At 39.6% G+C, this 21,912-nt stretch overlaps 1 protein-coding gene across 3 annotated transcripts in view; it reads left to right on the top strand.

The window, feature by feature from the left end:
• Unc80 (unc-80 homolog, NALCN channel complex subunit) overlaps positions 1-21,912 on the top strand; it is a 192,481-nt gene that overhangs the window by 100,526 nt on the left and 70,043 nt on the right. For all 3 annotated transcript variants that reach the window (XM_027941959.2, XM_034635733.2, XM_027941958.2), the window contains 6 exons: positions 7,392-7,499; positions 8,643-8,781; positions 13,538-13,719; positions 14,336-14,467; positions 16,780-16,966; positions 17,570-17,701. In XM_027941959.2, coding sequence (XP_027797760.1) covers positions 7,392-7,499; positions 8,643-8,781; positions 13,538-13,719; positions 14,336-14,467; positions 16,780-16,966; positions 17,570-17,701 — 880 coding nt within the window. The remainder of the gene's footprint in view (positions 1-7,391; positions 7,500-8,642; positions 8,782-13,537; positions 13,720-14,335; positions 14,468-16,779; positions 16,967-17,569; positions 17,702-21,912) is intronic.

The raw sequence follows: 21,912 nt of genomic DNA, 5'->3' as shown, positions 1-21,912 counted from the left end.
GTGGTACAAACCAGCCTACGGGTTCTCTGTGCTTCTGCATAAAGGTAGACAATAAGTGCAAGACAAATGCTTTGTCTTCATGTTCACAAGAAAACATGGACTCTTCCCCAGGTTTTGCCTAATTTTTGTAAATAAATATGAATTTACAATGGTTGTGGTGATAAGTAAGTTTTTGTGGTAGGCAGAATAATGCAAAGATGTTTGCATCTACTCCCTGGAACCTGTGAATATGTCACCCTATATGAAAAGAGACTTCACAGGTATGATTAGGGATTTTACCAAGGGGAAATTATCCTGCATTATGCAGGTGGGCTCAATGTAATCATAAGGCTTTATAAGTATAGAAAAGCCTAAGGGATTCAGAGGCAGAGAAGGAGATGAGATGGGAGAAGCAGAGGTCAGCATGATGCAGGCCACGAGCCAAAGAAAACCAGCACCTCTAGAAGCTGGAAAAGACAAGGAAATGGAGCATCCCTGGGGCCTCCAGAAGGAATGCTATCCTTCTACTCCCATTCAGACTTCTGACAACCAGAACTGCAAGATAATAAATCTGTGTTTTAAGCCACAAAGCTTGTGGTAATTTGTTACAGCCACAATAGGAAGCTAATGCAATTATGTATTATGAAATAAGCCCTAAATGGCCCAACTGTTCACAGAAAAATAACAGAATAATCTAGGTCAGATCAGCCTAAAGGAAATTCCTTCAAGAAACTATGACATTTTCCAGGCATTCAGCTGCACTCTCCTGACAACCCTGAGCAGCTGAGCTGGCAGAAGATGAAGACAGTAACCAGGGCTGCTGTTTTCCTGCCAGCAAAGCCTTGAGTTGCCCACCTGCCCTGATCAGGCATGGTAGCCAAGATGCTTAACTTGAATGCTGTGGCTGCCCCTGCAGCTGCTTTCCCCAAATGGTTTTGCTAAGAGATTTTTCTATAACACCTATTCATTTCAACAAGCATTCATTATGCACCTGCTGTTGGCACACTATTAGGCCAAATATTTTTAAAAAAATGTAAGTAGGAGCAAAGGCTCTTTCTACTAAGGGATTCACAAGCCAGGTTTGGCCTGGAATTGGGCAATAATATATACATCAAATAACTAGAGATCACAAATAATAAAAACAAAAATGTGGTTGAGTTCTGTACAATTTATAATGCTTTAGCATTCACAAATGGATTTTTTAAATTATAACTTTTAAAATATAAAAACAATACGTGATCACTGAAGAACTTTTGGCTAGTACAAGAGATCCTAAAGAAAAATAGTATGTATCACATAAGAATGCAGTATTAGCTTCTGGGACATGCTTATTTAAATATTTTTTCTAAATATATATATGAGGGCAAAAGAAGTATATATATATATATATATATATATATATATATATATATATATATATATATATATTTACATACACACACATCATTGACAAAGTGCTTTTATGCAAGAGGTATTTTTCTCTTCATTTTATAGGTGAAAAAATTGAGTCTCAGAAAGATGAGATTGTCCACAATTCATATCTAAAAAAAATATTCAGCTAAACTTTAACTTAGAAATATGGAATACTAAAGTCAGAACTTTTTTTAATTTTTTGCTTTTATTGGTGCATTATAGTTGCATATAATAGTTGGGTTCATTTTGACAATTATACATGCACGGAATTTAATTTACTCCATTTCAGTCCCCAATGCCCCCTTTCCCTTCCCTCATTTCTCCCCATTCCTCTTTTTCTACTCTTCCTTCCATTCATTTATATATTTTTTAATTGGTGCTTTATAGCTATATATTAAAGTGAATTTCCCTGTGGAATATTTATACATGCACATAGTGTAATTTTGTTGAATTTATTCTGCATTTCCTCCCCCTTTCCATCCCCTTCTCTCCCCCTCTCCTTCTGCTCTACTGATCTTCCCTCTATTTTTAAGATTTCCAACCCCCAACTCTTGCTTTTCTCCTTTGCTTTAGTTTCCGCATATGAGAGAAAACATTGGACCCTTGACTTTCTGAGTCTGGCTTATTTTACTTAGCATGATAGTCTCCACTTCCATTTGTTTACCAGCAAATGCCATAATTTCATTCTTCTTAATGGCTGAGTAAAGCTCCATTCTGTATATACCACATTTTCTTAATCCATTCATCTAATGACGGGCACCTGATTGGTTTCCATATCTTGACTATTGTGAGTTGCATTGCTATAAAGGTTGATGTGTTTCACCGTAGTATTCTAATTTTAATTCTTTTAAATAAGTACCAGGGAATGAGACAGCTAGGTCATATGGTGGTTCCATTCCTGGTTTTTTGAGGAATCTCCATACTGCTTTCCATCTCTCCATTTATCTACACAACTAAGCATATATCAACATGAACAAAGTAGGACCAGGTAGAAAGATCAATTGCTTTCTTTCTAATTCCCTTGCTTTTAGGTCTTTGGTTAGCTGTTATTGCTAGAGTTCTAGATATGGTAATTTGGTCAATTTAGACTGAAGCATGGTATGAAGCATGGTGTACTAATTTGCAGTCAAAGTCAGGGCTTTTTAACTAGACCATATCTCATGTTATTCATACTACACAAATTATAGGGAGAATGAAATTGGAGAAAAGACCAACTGTGAGTTACAATGAACTGTATGAACTTCTAAATAATGGCATAAAAGTAAAAATTATGTATATGTTTGTGTGTATGCATGTATACATGTATACATGTATTTTAATATACATTCTATATTTCAAACACAAACGACATCACATTTAAAGAAAATCTATTTTAATTTATGTAAGTTCTCTCTTCGTATACAAACTCCCTTAGCTTTAAGAGGAAACAATATATGTTGGAAATTGCAAAAATACATGAGCCTAAATTAATGTTAATTGTTCTCTATACACCCTCTGAAATTTTTGCTGCCACTTCTTTGCTCAAACTATAATTTCATCTCTAATCTATATATTGTCAAACCCAAACGTTCTTAATGACCCAACTTAAATGTCATCACATCCCTGAAACCTTTTCTGATTCCTCTAGTGTTAAGCACAGGGCATATTACAGGTGGACAATAAATGTTATTTTCCTTCCTTCTTTTTTCATCTAAATCATAAAGGTATTTTACTTGCTATATTCTTATTCTTCATTTGTTCATTCATTCATTCCTCTATGTATTCATCCATCTCTCCATTTATCTACACAACTAAGTTTTTAAGAACCTGTGGGCCATGCTAAGCCCCATACTTTGTGCTGGTATAATAATGAGCAAAAGGGACAAATGTCTGAGAGACAGACATTAATCAAATAAGCCTCCCAGATTGATATAAAATTGCAACAGCCATCAATGTGATAGACAGGCATACTGCACTAACAGCTTATTGAGGCTAACCTCTCCAATAAAGTGACAAGTGACCTTTAACTGAAGGGTGCATGAATGTTAATTGAACACAGAATTTTCCAACTAGTGAGAAGAGGCAAACACAAAGGACTGCAGTACATAGTAAGGCAGATAGGAACTAGAGCATGTAGGCCAGGAGAAGGCTCGTATTCCACCCTATGAATAATAACAAGCACTCTCTGTCACTTAGTTATAAACTCTTTGAGAACGGAGGAAGTTTTACAGTTTTTATATCCTATGTGTCACTAACAAAGAACTCACTAACAGCAGAGAAACAATAAATATTGAATGAGTGAGTGAAATTATAGTCTAGCAAAACTCATGAGAGCCCTTCACTTCTGCTCACCCATGACACTGGTATGAAGCAGCAGAAAAGTCTTATGGACCTTCTGTGACTTACAGCTAGGAAATCTAAGCCAAAGAAATGTATCCTCATCACATTGAAGTTAGTCATTCAGGTAGAGAGCTGAAAGAACATTCTGAGTCTTCTGTGGCAAACATTTTATTTCCAAAATGTTCGCTTCCTGCTCAAGCATCTTTTTCCTCTCATGATGTTTTCCATTTGCCTCTTCTGAATCTGTCACACAAATGAACAATGCCACATTTCCAGATCCAAAATGAAAACAGAAAAAGGCAATAAATCAAGAGTAAAAGCAACGGTCTGATTAGAATTGACTGTGAGCAATTGGTACTTCATTCCTGTTTGCTCTTTAATTGGTTTTTATGGCAGAATGTATTTGTGACAGCCGGTACATTTTGCAACCCATCTCACTCTGATCAATCTGCTAATCTACATTCCAGCACTTGGGGACTCACAGTATGTTCTGTGAGTTTATTTTAGTGCACTTCCAAACTTGAAGGTTATTTTTTATGTATATAAACTATCATACTATATGTATATATTTTCTTCACCAAGGAATTCTATGGTTTCCCATCTGTACCTTGTCCAATCCTATGTTCTAAATAAAGGTTCAATTAGTGCTTGCTGATGATAAAAAGGAGTAGATAAAACAATTTTTCCTTTCAACCAAAAAGAAGGGTAGGAGGATGGTAATACATGTCCAAAAATAGAAATGACTGAATGTGGGTAAATTTTATAAAACCAATGCAAATGGAAAGAGGTCCACTGCTGTCTTGCAGAAACAATGTTTTTCAAAAGCTGTAGACAACACTGTTGTGAGTCTGAGACCAGGCTCTGTGTCTTGATTTCTTGGCCTTATGACTGCCCAACATAACATCCGTAACTCATATGTCCAACATATGTGAAGCACAGAGTTTGCCCTTCATTTAGCATGGTGCTTTTCCCAGAAATCTGGGGAAATGCCTTTCTAGGAGAGCCCAGTAGGCTGATTTCAGCATTCCTGAATTTTAAATTCCTTGTTATTTCCTGGGTGAACCATGCTTCATGGCATGTATCTCCTTTTTTTACTTATCATGGCCCTTTTATTTGCTTGCTTGTTTGCTTTCGGTCTCTCCTTAGAAAGACAGTCTCCAAGAGTGCAAACCTCATGATGATTTGCTCCCCAACCTATCTCCAGAAGTTGACCCCATTCCTGACATATGATTAACATAAAAAATAATCTTGAATTATTAAGTGAATGAATATTTTATTTAAAATAACTAAGCATTATTCCTCTGTAGCCAATACTCTGTTGCAAGAAGCAGAAACCTATTTGAACTTATTCAAATAATTAAGGAGTTTTTTTGAAAGGATCTAGCTGACTCTTATGAAACCAGAAACAGAAGGAGAAATAGAGCCAATAAAGGACATTAAATATGTGATCTATGAGGTGCTGGACTTATATCTTCTGTCTTGGTAGGCAGAATTAAACACAACCCTGCATTTCCCAACATATAGGGACTAATGCTCATCCTTTTTCTTTTTTCCCCTAAGCTGAGTATTTGGTTAAAATCAAGGAGAACTCTTCATAAGTATCCCTGAAAAAGGCAAAATGTCCAACTAAAGGACAACAGGTCAAAATATTTGTAAAATACAGAAATCATATTTTAAAATAATTATAACTACAACTACCTGGAAAATATTTATAAAATCATAGTGAAGTGAATTGTTTAAAATTGTTGTGCTACATTCAAAGCATCATCATAGTTTTGCTAAGGTGCATTGAGGGGAAAACAAAGAATAAAATAATGACTATCATTGAGTTCACAATTTGGGGGATTTTTTTGCTTCTTCATAGTTTTTCTGCCTTTTCCAGATATTCTATAATGTAGGTGTATTGTTTTAAAAGTAGAAAGAATTAAAACAGGGAAATACTGATTTTTAAATATCTTACCTCTTTTTAAAGGATATCAAAACACATTTATTTATATGGAAAACTATTGCTATGTGTGATTTTGGAACAGTTTTCAAGTTACGTGAAATAAGCATGCTATTTATGCTGAATATGGCTTTTACATTCACGGGGGTGGGGGTGAGGAAGGGGACCAGCAATGCAATGCTTCTCTCCCCAAGTTATATGTGTTCCCAAGTATGCACTTCCATGGTTTTTTTGTCTTTAGAAAACACAAGAGCTCTGATCCCTTGTTTCCAAGTAGGTCCATTTAAAAAGTTGGTTCCATACTAAGCCAAATAGCAGATTCATTGTCTTGGGTCTTTATGTCAGAGTTTCAAAAGACTTTCTTGGAACATGCACGTACTTTTAGATTTGCCTTCTTTCAAAATATCTCCATCTATAACACTATGAAGCTCTGTTTAAAAATCCTTCTGAAGTTCTGTTTTTTTTTTTTTTTTTTTTTTTCCCTTGGCATTGAGGGAGAAAGTGTTTCATTGACATGGCACTGGAAAAACAAATGAGCTTTAGTCTGTACAAGAAAAAGGACTCCCTCTTTTCACTGCCTGGAGTGCAAAACTAGGAGGAATCAGAACTCAGGATAAATAAACAAGGGCCTGTCCCCAGCTGCTCAGTTCACTCCATTGGTTGGCAGTTATGGAGTCAGAGGAAGCAATTGTCTCATCTGTCCTTATGCAGATGAGTCGAGCTTTTCTGAACCCAGGTTGAGGGGACATTTTGAAAGAAGAGCTGCTGCCTCCTGCAGATGAGTACTTAAAAAAGAAACCATTTTACCTATACAACTGAGACCTAGATGATGGCTGCTACAAGCTCGTACTTCCTTGATGTCTTAGCTTTTCATTGATGTGAGCAAAATACTTAGAGAGGGAAAAGTTTATTTTTGTTTGTTTAGTCCATGGTTGGCTCACTCCTTTGCTCTGGGACTAAGGTGAGGCAGAACATCATGGCACTGTGGTGAGGTGCTACTCCACTCATGAAGGCCAGGAGGTAGAAAGAAAAAAGGGGAAGGGGCCTCAAGAACTCTTCTAGGGCACACCCTCAGTGATCTACCTCCTACGACCAAGCCCCACCTTCCTACAGTTCCCACCCAGTTACTCCATTTAAACTAGGATAGACTGAGTAGGTTACCGCTTCTGTAATTCAATCATTTCACCTCTAAATATTCTTACAACACAGAAGCTTTGGGGGAACACCTCATATCCAACCCATAACACTTGAAAACCCCTCTCTTTGACCTTTAATGTCCTAACACTTCTCTATGAAATATTTTCCTTCTTTTTTTATGAGTTGAAATGTTTCAAATTGTACCTTGCAACCTATAAAAGAACTGTTGAACAGAGTGGATTTTATCTGACTCAATAGTTTAAAAGATTTGTATTTTTAACCAGCTGATGGAATATAATTAACCCTGAAATGGAAATCAGAAGATATTTTTCCTTTCCTTATTCTGCTAATAATTAGCTTTATAACTTGGTCAAGTTACTCCACCTGTCTGGATTCCAGTTTCCTAAAATGTACTAAGCTCCCTTTTCATTGCAAAATTAACTTCTTTCCTAAATTTAATAAGACATAGGCCCACTAAAAAGCATTAAACCAGACCTTCCATTAGAAGGTGATTGTTTGAAGGATTGGGGGGAAATTAAGCAATGTTGGTGTTTGAGAAATCACAGCACCTTCATTACATTTCACATCTTCTTTTCAGTGCTCAGATAAGTCATGCCTGAGGACACCTTCTCTGAAGAAGAGAGCTTCAGATGCCAACCTGGAAGGAAAAAAGGATTCTGGGATGCTGAAATACATCAGACTTCAGGTACTGGCACCTGGATCAAAAAAATCCATGGAGCATTAATAGGGAAGAAGTTCCAGACAGCCTATTTACAAGCATTTGAGAAACACAATATAAGTTGGCACCATGCTGACATAAAGGACTCCTTAACTGGTGAGAAAAGTGCCACCAAGTGTGCTAGGAAAAAATCCTTCTTGCTAGGCATCCAGATTCACAGACAAGGCCAGAGGGGTTTAGCTGGAGCCACATCTTTCCCCAGTCTGCCCACTCCAGTGGAGCTGATTTCTCATCAGTGTGTGGTGGCAACACCCATAGGTTTCAGAATGAGACAGTCTGGATCACGTGTCTGCTGCTGTAGCTCTGGAACTCTGCACAGGTTATTTAATTTTCCTTGGTCTTAGTCTCTTCATCTATAAAATGGGGAGTATAACACTAGACCCATCCCAAAAGATTATTGCATGAATTAAATAAAATACTATATTTACCTACTAATCATAACACTATTATGTTGCTATTGTAAGCTAAACTCTAAACTGTACCTTTCTGCAGGGAAACAAAAACCAAATTTTTCATGTTTTTCTGGAATGTATTTAAAATTATGACTTTTCCAGAACCTACATTTACTGCCTATATTATCTGAAATAATGGATTAAATATGTTTTGTGGATGGACCTGGGGTTATAACCACAGTGTATACTGCTTCAAAGGAAAATGCCATTGAAGCTCACGCTGGCTTAGAAAAATAGCTTTCTAAGGACTCCTTGAGAAGTTACTGTTTGCTTCTGGTTTTCAGCAGAAATCTACCAACAGGAAGGAAATACGCAAGTCTTTAGAAGTCAAACAGGACTTTTAAGACAAATATACATTGGCTGGTATTTGTCTTTTCTTGTGGTGTTGTATGTGTTCTACAATTTATTCTTGGGTGGTTGTAAAGCTGATTTTGTGATGAAAGCATTACAAGATTAGTGAGGGAGTTTTTTTTACCCTTCTAATTTTCTTCAACTGAAAAGTATAAAGCTCATACACCATGCCAACTAGATATGCTGCCCTTTTAGAAAGAATTTTCAGGTCATTTAAGGAAATCAGAGAGGGGAAGTTACTCATAAGGAAGAAGACAGTAGTAAGTGTCCTAAAAGATTTTAAAACATGATTTCCATCTTTTCCCAGGTGATGAGCTTGTCGCCTGCTCCTTTATCTCTTTTAATCAAGGCAGCTCCAATTCTGACAGAGGAGATGTATGGTGATATCCAGCCAGCAGCCTGGGAGCTCCTGCTCAGCATGGATGAGCACATGGCAGGGGCAGCAGGTAAAGAAAGACCACCTGGGACCCCACTCCTGCAGCCACTGCCATACTGTTAAAATAAGAGAGAGGGGAATTCATTTAATTTTTGCCTCTAGATTAGGTTGGTGGCAATTGCTAGAACTGTAAACATAGTTGTATGCTATAGGAAATAAGACCCAGGTTTTGAGTGCTCTTTTCCAAAATCACCACGTGATTTGCACAAGAACAGTAGATCTCTCTCAGAATATGTGTTCGTCAGCTTTCCAAAACTATTAACAAAATACCTGAGATAACCAATCTATGAAGAGAAAAGCTTTATTTGGTTAATGATTTTAGAAGTTCCAGTCCATGGTGGTACGAGACGTAAATGGTGGGGAACACATAGCAGAGCAGAACTGCTCACCTCATAACTATGAAGCAAAAGGGAGAAAAAGACAGAATCTCACAGTCCTTTTCAAAAGTATGCCCACAAAGACCAAAGGACCTCTCACTCGGCCCCAATTCACCCTCTGCCTCCCAGTAGCACCACCCTGGGGAGCAACACATAGGTCTTTAGGAGACATGCACCAAACTCCAGCAGTATTAAGAAATTGGAGAGACAATTTCCCTCCCAAACCTACATTTTCACTATATTTTCTAAAAGATAAAATTCTTTTTATGTTATTTCCTAGATTTACTGTGCATCACTATCATTAACTTTATCAGATCTCATGAGAGTAATTTTCTGTCCAAATTACAATGTCAAAATAAATTCATGAAATTTAAGTGACTTGTCCAAAACATCTGGTAGATACAAAATGTAGGCTCTTCGTTTCCCCCCTTTTATACATATTCCTTTATTTATCCATAGTTATGTTGATTGCAAAATGCACATGGTAAAAATTCAAGTAGTACAAAAATTTATGAAGTTAAAAGTATCATCCTCTTTCCCATGACCACTTGTTCCTTTCTTCAGAGGCAACAATTAAGTTTTTCAGGAATTCCTCTAGGGTACATTTTGTGTGTGTGTGTGTGTGTGTGTGTGTGTTTGTGTGTGTGTGTGTGTTGTGTATATATTGCAGGTTTTTGTTTCCTACAAGGATATTATAAAAGCTTTTGCACTTTGCAGTTTTTCATTGATATTTGGAGAGCATTTTAAAATTATTTTATAGTTTTACCCCAACTTAATTTGTTTAATCAAGACCTGTGTGTAGAATTTTAGGTTGATTCTAGCCTTTTGTTCTTTTATACTACACTATAACAAATATCTTCAGAAAATATATTTGTTTACATTAAATCTCAGGTTTTTGCTTCTCTTGGAGAGCTACAGAAGGCATTCTTTCCCAAATCAGGACAGTCATGGAGACTCCAAGGGAAAATATAAGCAGGTGGACCAGGCTTTCAGAATGACTAAAAGTTAGCCAAGCAGGGAAAATGATGTTGGTGTGGAAATAAACTGGCTTATTTAGAAAGACTGGAGACTGATTTGACCCCTAGAGTAGCTTTCCAGAGAGACCACCTATCCATAATACTAGAGAGGTGAGTGGAACTTAGATTGACAGATCCTGGATGGCAGAGTTAGGGTTGTGGACTTTCTAAAATTGCTATATGAGAAATTACTCATGGGCTCTGAGCCAAAAATAAAATGTGCATAAAAGACTGAATTATTACCAAGTTTAATGTGGCGGCAAAATAGTTTGGTTTTAGAAATAGAGATTTTTCTTTCTTTCTTTCTTTTTTTTTTTTTTTAGGTGAGGGGAGTGTGTGACATAGAGTTGGGAGACATGACCTGGAAGAAGTACAGAGAAAAGCCAGTTGGGCATTGTGGCACACACCTGTAATCCCAGCAGCTCAGGAGGCTGAGGCAGGAGGATAGCATGTTGAAAGCCAGCCTCAGCAAAAGTGAGACCCTGTCTCTAAATAAAATACAAAATAGGGCTGGCGATGTGGCTCAGTGGCTGAGTGCCCCTGAGCTCAATCCCTAGTAACCCCTACTCCCCAAAAAAGAGAAAAGCTGGAACCAGAGATAAACTTGGGAACAAGTTGATGTAGGTGACAGCTGAAATAATGGCAGCAGATGGGGACCCAGGAAAAGGGATCAGAAAAGTAGAAAATTAATGATTTCAAGCCATGGAAATAAAAGAGAGTAAGTCTCAAGTAGATTGTTTCAAAGGTGTTAAGGGTAAAAAACATTCGGTAAAAAAATACCAATGGATCTGATAATCAGTAAGCATTATAAGGAAACTACTGTTGTAAAGAGATTAGAGCCTTATAGTGATTTAAAGAGAGCATGATGTTTAAAAATTAAAGCAGTGTAGAGTATATTTTTAAAGGGAAGTAAAAAAAAAGGAGAAAGAGTGGAGACTTAGGCAGCTGGTAGGCTAGGAATAAAAAGGATATTAATAAACCAAAGATCCCAATAACTAACATTTGTTATAGAACTATATTACACATATAGTGTAATATAGTTCTATATTGTTACTTGTTACTGATAGACTATTCTGTAGATGAGAAAACTCAAGTCAGAGAGTTGAAGGAACTTATCCAATCTGCACAACAGAATTAGCCAGAAAATCCAATTCGGATCTGATGGCACATTGTAGATGCCCTTCCCGTTTTACCACATTGTCATGGAAAGATGAAATGTACTTTAGAGCTGTGTGACACAATTCACTTTACAAAGCACTTTCTCATACATTCTTTGATTTATTTTAACAACAAATTTGAAGTCAGGTGTCATCATCATTCAGTTTATCAGTGAGGAAATGGAAGCTAACAGAATCTAAAAGGCTTGCCCAAGATCACAAAGGACTAAGGCCCCGCTCTGGGTCTTCTACCAAGACTGTCTGATCGTGTTTTGAGGCTCTGGGGAGAAAGCAAGAGAGATTCCAGAATATGTTTTTATGATTGCCTCTGACCCTTTATCTGTGCTTTAGCGTATTTATCAGTCTCATTGTTCATTAGCACCTGACCTTTCTCTTATTGATATTTAACTTTTCCCAAAATTAAAAAATAAAATGGAAGTATTATGATCCATGAAATCTTTTTGCTTCTCCATCTCTTCTATCTCTAAGAAAGGTAGAAGTTTCTAATAGAATCTGCAATGTGTATTTTTAAAATACAACTGATGATACAGAAGTGGTTTGCATTGGATTTTTTTTTTAATTTTTTATTGTTGGTTGTTCAAAACATTACATAGTTCTTGATATATCATATTTCACACTTTGATTCAAGCGGGTTATGAACTCCCATTTTTACCCCATATACAGATTGCAGAATCACATCAGTTACACATCCATTGATTTACATATTGCCATACTAGTGTCTGTTGTGTTCTGCTGCCTTTCCTATCCTCTACTATCCCCCCTCCCCTCCCCTCCCCGCCCCTCCCCTCTTCTCTCTCTGCCCCCTCTACTGTCATTCATTTGTCCCCCTTGTATTATTTTTCCCTTTCCCCTCACTTCCTCTTGTATGTACTTTTGTATAACCCTGAGGGTCTCCTTCCATTTCCATGCAATTTCCCTTCTCTCTCCCTTTCCCTCCCACCTCTCATCCCTGTTTAATGTTAATCTTCTTCTCCTGCTCTTCGACCCTACTCTGTTCTTAGTTACTCTCCTTATATCAAAGAAGACATTTGGCATTTGTTTTTTAGGGATTGGCTAGCTTCACTTAGCATAATCTGCTCTAATGCCATCCATTTCCCTGCAAATTCTATGATTTTGTCATTTTTTAATGCAGAGTAATACTCCATTGTGTATAAATGCCACATTTTTTTTATCCATTCGTCTATTGAAGGGCATCTAGGTTGGTTCCACAGTCTTGCTATTGTGAATTGTGCTGCTATGAACATCAACAAATGGGACTTACTCAAACTAAAAAGTTTTTTCTCAGCAAAAGAAACAATAAGAGAGGTAAATAGGGAGCCTATATCCTGGGAACAAATCTTTACTCCTCACACTTCAGATAGAGCCCTAATATCCAGAGTATACAAAGAACTCAAAAAATTAGACAATAAAATAACAAACAACCCAATCAACAAATGGGCCAAGGACCTGAACAGACACTTCTAAGAGGAGGACATACAATCAATCAACAAGTACATGAAAAAATGCTCACCATCTCTAGCAGTCAGAGAAATGCAAATCAAAACCACCCTAAGATACCATCTCACTCCAGTAAGATTGGCAGCCATTATGAAGTCAAACAACAACAAGTGCTGGCGAGAATGTGGGGAAAAGGGTACACTTGTACATTGCTGGTGGGACTGCAAATTGGTGCAGCCAATTTGGAAAGCAGTATGGAGATTTCTTGGAAAGCTGGGAATGGAGCCACCATTTGACCCAGCTATTCCCCTTCTTGGTCTATTCCCTAAAGACCTAAAAAGAGCATGCTACAGGGACACTGCTACATTGATGTTCATTGCATTGGATTTTATGTAATGTTCTTGGGTTACCGTGGGATGACTCTAGCCACTTCATAAATAATGTATTTTGATGTGTGATTTGTTTTTTCATGGGCTTCCTCTGGCATTCTCTTTTCTCTGTGAGCCAAAGGAAGCCTTGCTTAGCATAAGTTATTCTACTGAAATGTCACGCTGTTGCTGCTTTTGCAACAGATTTTAGATGATTATAGGTGAATCAGAGTTATGTTTGGTTTCTAGTGGTTTTGGCCAGTGCTGGTGGCTTGGCTCTGAGTTCAGGAGTCATTTTCAGAAGATCTAAGCAGCTACCACTTCTTCCCAACCCCAGAAATCAAGCAAAACTTAAAAATGTATAGCTGACGAATCATTAACTCTCTCTAGCTGCCATGTTTCTGCTGTGTGCTGTGAAGGTTCCTGAAGCTGTGTCTGACATGTTGATGTCAGAGTTCCACCACCCAGAGACTGTGCAGAGACTGAATGCTGTCCTCAAATTCCACACGCTCTGGAGGTTTCGCTATCAGGTCTGGCCCCGGATGGAGGAGGGAGCACAGCAGATTTTTAAGGTGAGAGATACTTCCCACATGAGAATTTGATCAGCAAAACTAACCCAAGATTTTTTTAAATCCAAGAATGTCGGAGCTACAATGCATAGTGAAGGAAAACCTTGTCTTTTGTTTTTCTAATTATATAAGTAATCATAACTCACACATGAATGAGTTCTTGTTGCTAAAAGAAAAATTGAAATATAGAAGAATGTAAAATAGAGAATCAAGTTTCTATAAAACCTCAATAGCATACTAACATCCCCAGAGGTAAGCACATATAAGTGGATTGTAATCTTCTATGCATTTTGCTGTTAAAAGAATAAGTGTGTGTGTATCTTATCTATCTATGTATCTGTCTACCTTTGGAGGAAGATAGTTAACACAACTAAATGTCATTTAGTTGAAACTCTTTCATTTTATTGATGAGTAAACTGAGGCCCAGAGAGGTTCATGGTGTGTCCTCCAGCAAAAAAGCTTTGCAGACAGCTCTTCTCTCTGTTTCTTGCCTATTCTGTGAGGAGTCACGTAGGTCCTTGACACCTATTAAAATGGATTGTGTCTTAATTATACTTCAGACTCCTTCCAGGCTCACATTTCATCTTTCTCACCTCATTCTTCTGTTATCAACTAACAGATCCCGCCTCCCAGTATCAACTTCACCCTGCCCTCCCCAGTGCTTGGAATGCCATCTGTCCCAATGTTTGACCCTCCATGGGTCCCTCAGTGCAGTGGGAGTGTCCAGGACCCCATTAATGAAGATCAGTCTGTGAGTATCAAGCATTTTGTCCCCATATCTCCAAGTTGCCTGGAGTACATGTAAAAGAGAAAAGCAATAAGTATGAGATAACTCCTTTGTTCTTATTAAGAGAATGTAATATTATTCATAGAGTTGTTCATTTCTGGGACAGAAGAAACTAACACCTAGTAGTGGTCATTTGCATCAACATGATTTTGTTTTATAAAAGCTTCAGTCACCCTATAAAATTATTAAAAGCATTAGGCATGGATTTCTTGACCAATGGAAGCACTTTGCTGCTATTATACAGCAAACATACTAATTTAATCTATAAGATGTGAAATACCTGAAGTTAAAAATACTGACCCTGCAAGAGTAAGAAAAAGAAGAGAGTTGGGGACTCCCACTTCCTCTTTTGCTTCTTATTTTGCTGGTCATCAATATCATCACCACACATATCACTCAGACCTCACGTCTTATGCTGCTCTTCCATATCCCAGCTGTGTATAATGTGACCCATTAACAGCTAAGTCAAGAACACAGCTATTCGCACACAAAACCCAAGAATATGAGGCTATTGATAAAGTCAATTCTCAAAATATGCCTGCTTTACTTACTTTTCCAAATTATGAATTATGTAAAAGATTTGGAAAATATAGCAAAAATAGAAGAACTCATCTCTTTGCACAAATCTATCATCTTTCCTTGAATAAATTCCCATCAAATTTATGGCAATTATATATACATGTTAAAGACTTTCAATATATCTAACAAAATATCCCAAAAAATGTTATGCCATTTTACCTTACACATTTTTCCTTAAGAAAAACATCTTTTCTATTCCAAGTAATGTGTGTGTTTTTAAATTGACACCTCAAGTGGCAAAAAATAGTTATTGGTTTTTTAATTCACACCCTTTTGAAAAAGTTAGTTGAATATTGAAGTTAAGTTGAACATTTTGCATATCATATGCAGACTTTGTAAGGCATTTGCAGTTTTCTTGGAGAATTGTTTGAACTCTTCACCCATTGCACTTTGCCTGTTTTATTTTAGTTTTTTCACGTACAGTATCTTCATAACCCGTGATCCAGTGCTAAAGAGAAAGGCACATCTGTTTCTTTTCTCATATGTGTGGTAATTACAACACCTGAACCACCAGCCTAAGATTCTTGACTTTTCTCCCATACAGGCAATGGATTCCCTTGAGCCAATCAACTCTCTCCCGACTTTACAATATGTTTGAAACAAAGTCCCCTGCCTCTGTAACCAGCCCTTTCTCTCCCTCCACAATTCTTACCTTTTGCTATATAACAAGCCAGCTTAACCACCTCGTTCTGAAAATGAATTGTCCAATCAAATGCTTTTTAACTGCTATTGTGCCATTCGTCATAGTAAACCTTTTGTCTTATGTTAATATGCAGCAAATAAGGCTTCTGTGCATGCCAACCTTTAGAAGAGTTACCAAGATCTCTTATCAGTCTCCAGAAGCTTATGTTACTATAGGCCAACAAAGAGATGTGCAGTTGCTGTTGTACATAGAGATTGCTTCCTATTGGTTGTAAAGAATTCCAGGATCACTTCCCTGCACTGAGACCACTGTCTCCAGAGCTCTTGGAATTTTTCTCAGCAAAAGGAAGGCATAAATAGAATAGGCATTTTGCAAAGTGAAATTCACCTGTTGAAGAGTGAATTTGTCCTATTTTTTTATTTTTCCTTTATGCCTTTGGTACTAGTAGACACAGATCAAATTTTATATTCAACCATAGTCACACTATCAACTCTCCTAAACTCAATAATTGTATTTCTACAATTTTAAGTATTCACACTGTGCCATTGTGTTTATCTACAAATGTTATTTAAAGTGTAATAAATACTTGGTTACAAAAATGGAATAAATCACATACTAACTGGTTTATATGAGAGATGTATCTCCTTCCTCCTCCTTTCCATGGTTTCAACTTTCTATTTTATTAACCTTATGTAATAAATATCCTTCATTTAAAGCCAGTTCAAAAATATGTGTACCAAATTTTATGTAGTGTTAATGTTTAAAAAGTAAATCACTGATATCACCAAAAATCCTAAAAGTTAAATAAGATTATTTTCAGAAATTACAGATATTCTTCAATAACTATTCTAATTGAGTTAAAAAATGCTCAGTCATACATAACTTAGAAAATTGGTAGAAAAACAAATAAATCTCCATAAAACTAGATCATAAATGCCCTAACATTTCCTAAGGTCAAACTATCACATGTGTGTAATTCATTAGGTCATTCTTTATGACTCTGACCTTGCAGGAAGAGTTCCTACTAAATAAACCTGCCTTCATGTCTCCACAGAAATCCTTTTCTGCCCGGGCTGTCTCTCGCTCTCATCAAAGAGCAGAACATATCTTAAAGAACTTGCAGCAGGAGGAAGAGAAGAAACGCCTGGGTCGAGAAGCCAGCCTCATTACTGCCATCCCCATCACCCAGGAGGCTTGCTATGAGCCCACCTGCACACCCAACTCAGAGCCGGAAGAAGAAGGTGCCCTCTGCACCCGGGACTTCTTTGGGGGCTGAGTCACAGGGAAAGGACTTGTTTTTAAATAGAAATTAATGACCTTGGGTGATATGAGGTGATATGCCCCCTCCATCTCTATCACTTTCTGACAATATCCAAAGAAAGAAGTTGTTGCTTTCTAAAGTCTAGAGTTGGCCCATTTCCTAGGGAAAACATTAGCTGTGCTGAGGGAACCCGTCAGATCTTGGATGAAGGCTTGGTTGTGATTCTAGATTCTGGCTAAATTCAGAATTCGTATTAAAGTAAATGCAACCACTCTTTCATCATTAAAAATAGGGTTAATCCAATAACTATTTCCAGCCTTCACACATGTAGACAATTTGTCAGTTGACATAATAAAAATGATTTATGAATCATTTTAATTTCAGTGATTCTTTGTTCTGACTTCCTGGAAAACTTTAGGAGGAACTTTTGTCTGTCTTTTGTAGAGTCGTTGTTTCCTAGTCATTCTAAGTGACTTAAGCCCTGTGGTCTGAGAGCAGTATATACTTGTGGTATAAGCATAACTATATCTGTGATGATGATAAATGGAGTTGTAAAGTTCACATGCCCTGTTTTGTTTGCCAGTAGAAGAAGTCACCAATCTGGCATCCCGCCGACTGTCCGTGAGCCCCTCCTGCACCTCGAGCACCTCCCACAGGAATTATTCCTTCCGCCGGGGGTCGGTCTGGTCTGTGCGTTCAGCTGTCAGCGCCGAAGGTATGTCCTCTTGCAAATGCCTTCTTTATTCCTCATGGCTCACATGTTTTGAATCTTTTTCCAGTTAACATCGCCTTATTACTTTTACACTGTCCTCATTAAATAACTTATTTGATGATTTGAGGTTAAAAAAGAAAAACCAGAGTGGAATCCTTAAAAAAAAGAATGTTGATTTCACCAGGAATTCTCATTTTTAAGTTGACCTCTTTTAATTACATTACATGTAATCATATTGCTGACAGTCCTGAAGATATTATTGTAGGCAGTAAATGGTTTTCTTCCCTGGCTACACATTACAATCAACTGGGAAGCTTTTTAAAAATGTCTAGACCGACCGGAGAGAGGAAGATGGCGGCGAGGGGAGTGCATTGCCCCCGTGTGCTGCTTCACTGTGTGGGAGTATGACAAGTCAGGACGGCTAAAGGATATCTTGTTAGGAATTTCCAGCAATAGTGGGGTGCTCCGGAACCTGGAGGAAGGATTTCCATCGCACGAGGATCAGCTACGGGGACTCAAACACGAGAGGTTTGTCGCACGGAGGGTAACACTGCTTATTCAGCAAATCGCCCCGCGGCTAGAATCTGCAGCGTGCGCTGGGATAGAGACGCAGGGTTACAGCGCTGCAGTTTCTGCCAGCCGCGCAAGCACAGTACTCAGGGCTGAATTCTGGGTTCGAGACGGGGGAAGGAAGCGGTCCATCTCGGTTCTCCACACCGGTCAGACCACAGAGGAGGCCAGCAGCCACCATGTTGGTAAACTGACGTCACCACCCCTGTTTTCGACTGACCGCAGCTCATTCAGCCATAGAACAGGTAATTTCAGGCTGCAATTCGCCTGCGGCTTGCAGACAGATTGCTAGGGCTCAGCGCCTGGGTGCTTCTTAGAACCTGATCTTATCGGAGTGAATACCGAGCGCGGGGCGGCCGAGTTCCGGCTCCCGGAACCGCCCTGGCCCAGGGCTGCTGAGCCTGTGGAGGCTGCTTCTTGGACCCTGCTCCTACCAGAGCATACAACAAGCACTAAGCAGCCGAATTACGGCTCCCGGAACTGAGCCCGCGGGGACTGCTTCTTGGAGCTTACATTTATAGGAGCTTATACCGAGCACGGAGCGGCCGAGTTCCGGCTCCCGGAACTTCCCTGGCCCGGGGCTAGGAGCCCGCGGAAACTGCTTCTCGGTCCGGATCCTGCTGAGGGCCGGTCAGGACTCACCCGGTGCTTTGGTTGCCCGGCAAGGGGAACGAAATGCTGCCATTCGCATAGGATACCAACATGGCAGAGATCTGATGTCTGCAGAAAGCGGCGGAGGAGGGAACTTCATCAATACCAGTGGTGACATAAGCAGTTGGTCTCCTGGTAGGGGGGGTGAGGCACAGTCACCCGAGTCTCCTCAATTTGTCGTCGAGCCAGAGGTAAGGAGCTGGGCCGCCGCCAGCGCCCGGAGCAGGCCCAGCGGCTCGCCAGCGTGGTGACCGCGTGACCCCAATTGGAGAGGGGGCGGAGCGGAGCCGCCACCCGCAACCGCAAGGTGGGCAGACCCGCGACCCAGTGGTACATGGGCGTGGTAGGAGGGGCAGGGCAGAGCCGCGGTTCGCGCCGTGACGAATGAGCGTGCAAGGTAAACAGACCTGTGACAGCCTGGCGGGTCAGGCCCAGTGGCCTGCCAGTGTGGTACACACGTCACCCCAACTGGAGTAGGGGCAGAGCAGATCCTTCTCCCACGCCCGGATCAGGCCCTGCCGGTGTGGTGGTCACGTGACCCCAATTGGAGTGGGGGCGGAGCGGAACCGCCACCCGTGCCCACAGGGTGAGCAGTCCAGTGATCAACCTGCAGATCAGGCCCAGGGGTCCGCAGGCGTGGTAGGAGGGGCAGGGCAGATCCGCCGCCCGCGCCTCCAAGGTAGGCAGACCTACAACAGACCGGCGGATCAGGCCCAGGAGCCTGCCGGCGTGGTACAAATACCACCCTAATTGGAGTAGTGGCAGAGCAGAGTCACCGCCCGTGCCAGGAACAGGCCCAGCGTCCTGCAGGCGGGGTAGTCACGACACCCCAATTGGAGTAGGGGCAGAGCAGAGCCTCCACCCGTGCCCGAAAGGTGGGCAGATCTGCGACCGACCAGCAGGACAGGCCCAGTGGCCTGCCAGTACGACAGACACGTCACCCCATTTGCAGTAGGGGCAGAGTAGAGCCGCCGCCCGCGCCTGCAGGGTAGGCAAACCTGCAACCGACCGGCGGATCAGGCCTGTTGGCCTGCCGGCGTGGTACACTCGTCACCCCAATTGGAGTAGGGGCAGAACAGAGCCGCCGCCAGCTCCCAGAACAGGCCCAGTGACCTGCCGGCGTGGTAGCCACGACACCCCAATTGGAATAAGGAGAGAGCAGAGCCGCCGCCCGCACCTGCAGGAAAGATACGCAAGCAGTATGAAAAGACAAGGAAAGAAAGGACCACAAGCAATGCAGGTCAACGCAACTTTAGAAGAGGTAACAGCTGCAGCAGATGGAATGTCAGATAAAGAATTCAGGATATACATGCTTCAGATGATCTGGAGTATCAAGGAAGACATTAAACAGCAAAATCAGACAATGAAAGATCACTTCGACAATGAATTACGCAAACAAATCCAGGAAGCAAAGGATTAACTATACAGGGAGATAGAGGTTATAAAAAACAAACAAACAGAAATCCTAGAAATGCAGGAAGCAATAAACCAACTTAAAAACTCAATGGAGAATACTACCAGCAGAGTAGAACACTTAGAAGATAGAACATCAGACAATGAAGACAAAGTATTTCAACTGGAAAAGAACATAGACAGCTCAGCAAGACTGTTAAGAAACCATGAGCAGAACATCCAAGAAATATGGGATAACATTAAGAGACCAAACTTAAGAGTCATTGGGATACAGGAAGGTACAGAGCTCCAAACCAAAGGAATGAGAAGTCTATTCAATGAAATAATACAAGAAAACTTCCCAGACTTGAAGAATGAGACAGAATCCCAAATCCTAGAAGCCTACAGGACGCCGAATGTGCAAAATCATAAGAGATCCACACCTAGACACATTATAATGAAGATGCCCAACATACAGAATAAGGAGAGAATTTTAAAAGCTACAAGAGAAAGGAAGCAGATTACATTTAGGGGTAAGCCAATCAGGATAACAGCTGATCTTTCAACACAGACTCTGAAAGCTAGAAGATCCTGGAATAACATATTTCAAACACTGAAAGAAAATGGGTTCCAACCAAGAATTGTGTATCCAGCGAAATTAAGCTTCAGGATGGAGGATGAAATTAAAACCTTCCACGATAAACAAAAGTTTAAAGAATTCGCAGCTAGAAAACCATCTCTTCAAAACATCCTCGCCAAAGCATTACAGGAAGAGGAAATGGAAAATAACAATGAAAACCAACAGTGGGAGGTAGGACAGTAAAGGGGGGGGAATAATCAAAGAGGAAAACAAACCATGTTTAGTAACAGAAATAAACAAATATGGCTGGAAGAACAACCCATATCTCAATAATAACCCTAAATGTTAATGGCTTAAACTCACCAATCAAGAGACACAGGCTAGTAGAATGGATCACAAAACAAGACCCAACAATATGCTGCCTACAGGAGACGCATTTGATAGGAAAAGACATACATAGGCTGAAGGTGAAAGGTTGGGAAAAATCATATCACTCATATGGACTTCGGAAACAAGCAGGAGTGTCCATACTCATATCAAATAAAATAGATTTCAAGCCAAAGTTAATCAAAAGAGATAAAGAGGGACACTACATACTTCTTAAGGGAACCATACACCAACAAGACATAACAATCATAAATATTTATGCCCCAAACAATGGTGCAGCTATGTTCGTCAAACAAACTCTTCTCAAGTTCAAGAGTCTAATAGACCACCATACCATAATCATGGGAGACTTCAACACACCTCTCTCACCACTGGACAGATCTTCCAAACAAAAGTTGAATAAGGAAACTATAGAACTCAATAACACAATTAATAACCTAGACTTAATTGACATATAGAATATACCACCCAACATCAAGCAGTTACACTTTTTTCTCAGCACCACATGGATCCTTCTCAAAAATAGATCATATATTATGTCACAGGGCAACTCTTAGACAATATAAAGGAGTAGAGATAATACCATGCATCTTATCTGATCATAATGGAATGAAACTGAAAATCAACGATAAAA

Source organism: Marmota flaviventris, chromosome 11, assembly GCF_047511675.1.
Source record: "Marmota flaviventris isolate mMarFla1 chromosome 11, mMarFla1.hap1, whole genome shotgun sequence".
Lineage (NCBI taxonomy): Eukaryota > Metazoa > Chordata > Mammalia > Rodentia > Sciuridae > Marmota > Marmota flaviventris.
Note: the sequence above shows the minus strand (reverse complement) of the source record. Positions and strands in the feature narration are given on the sequence as shown.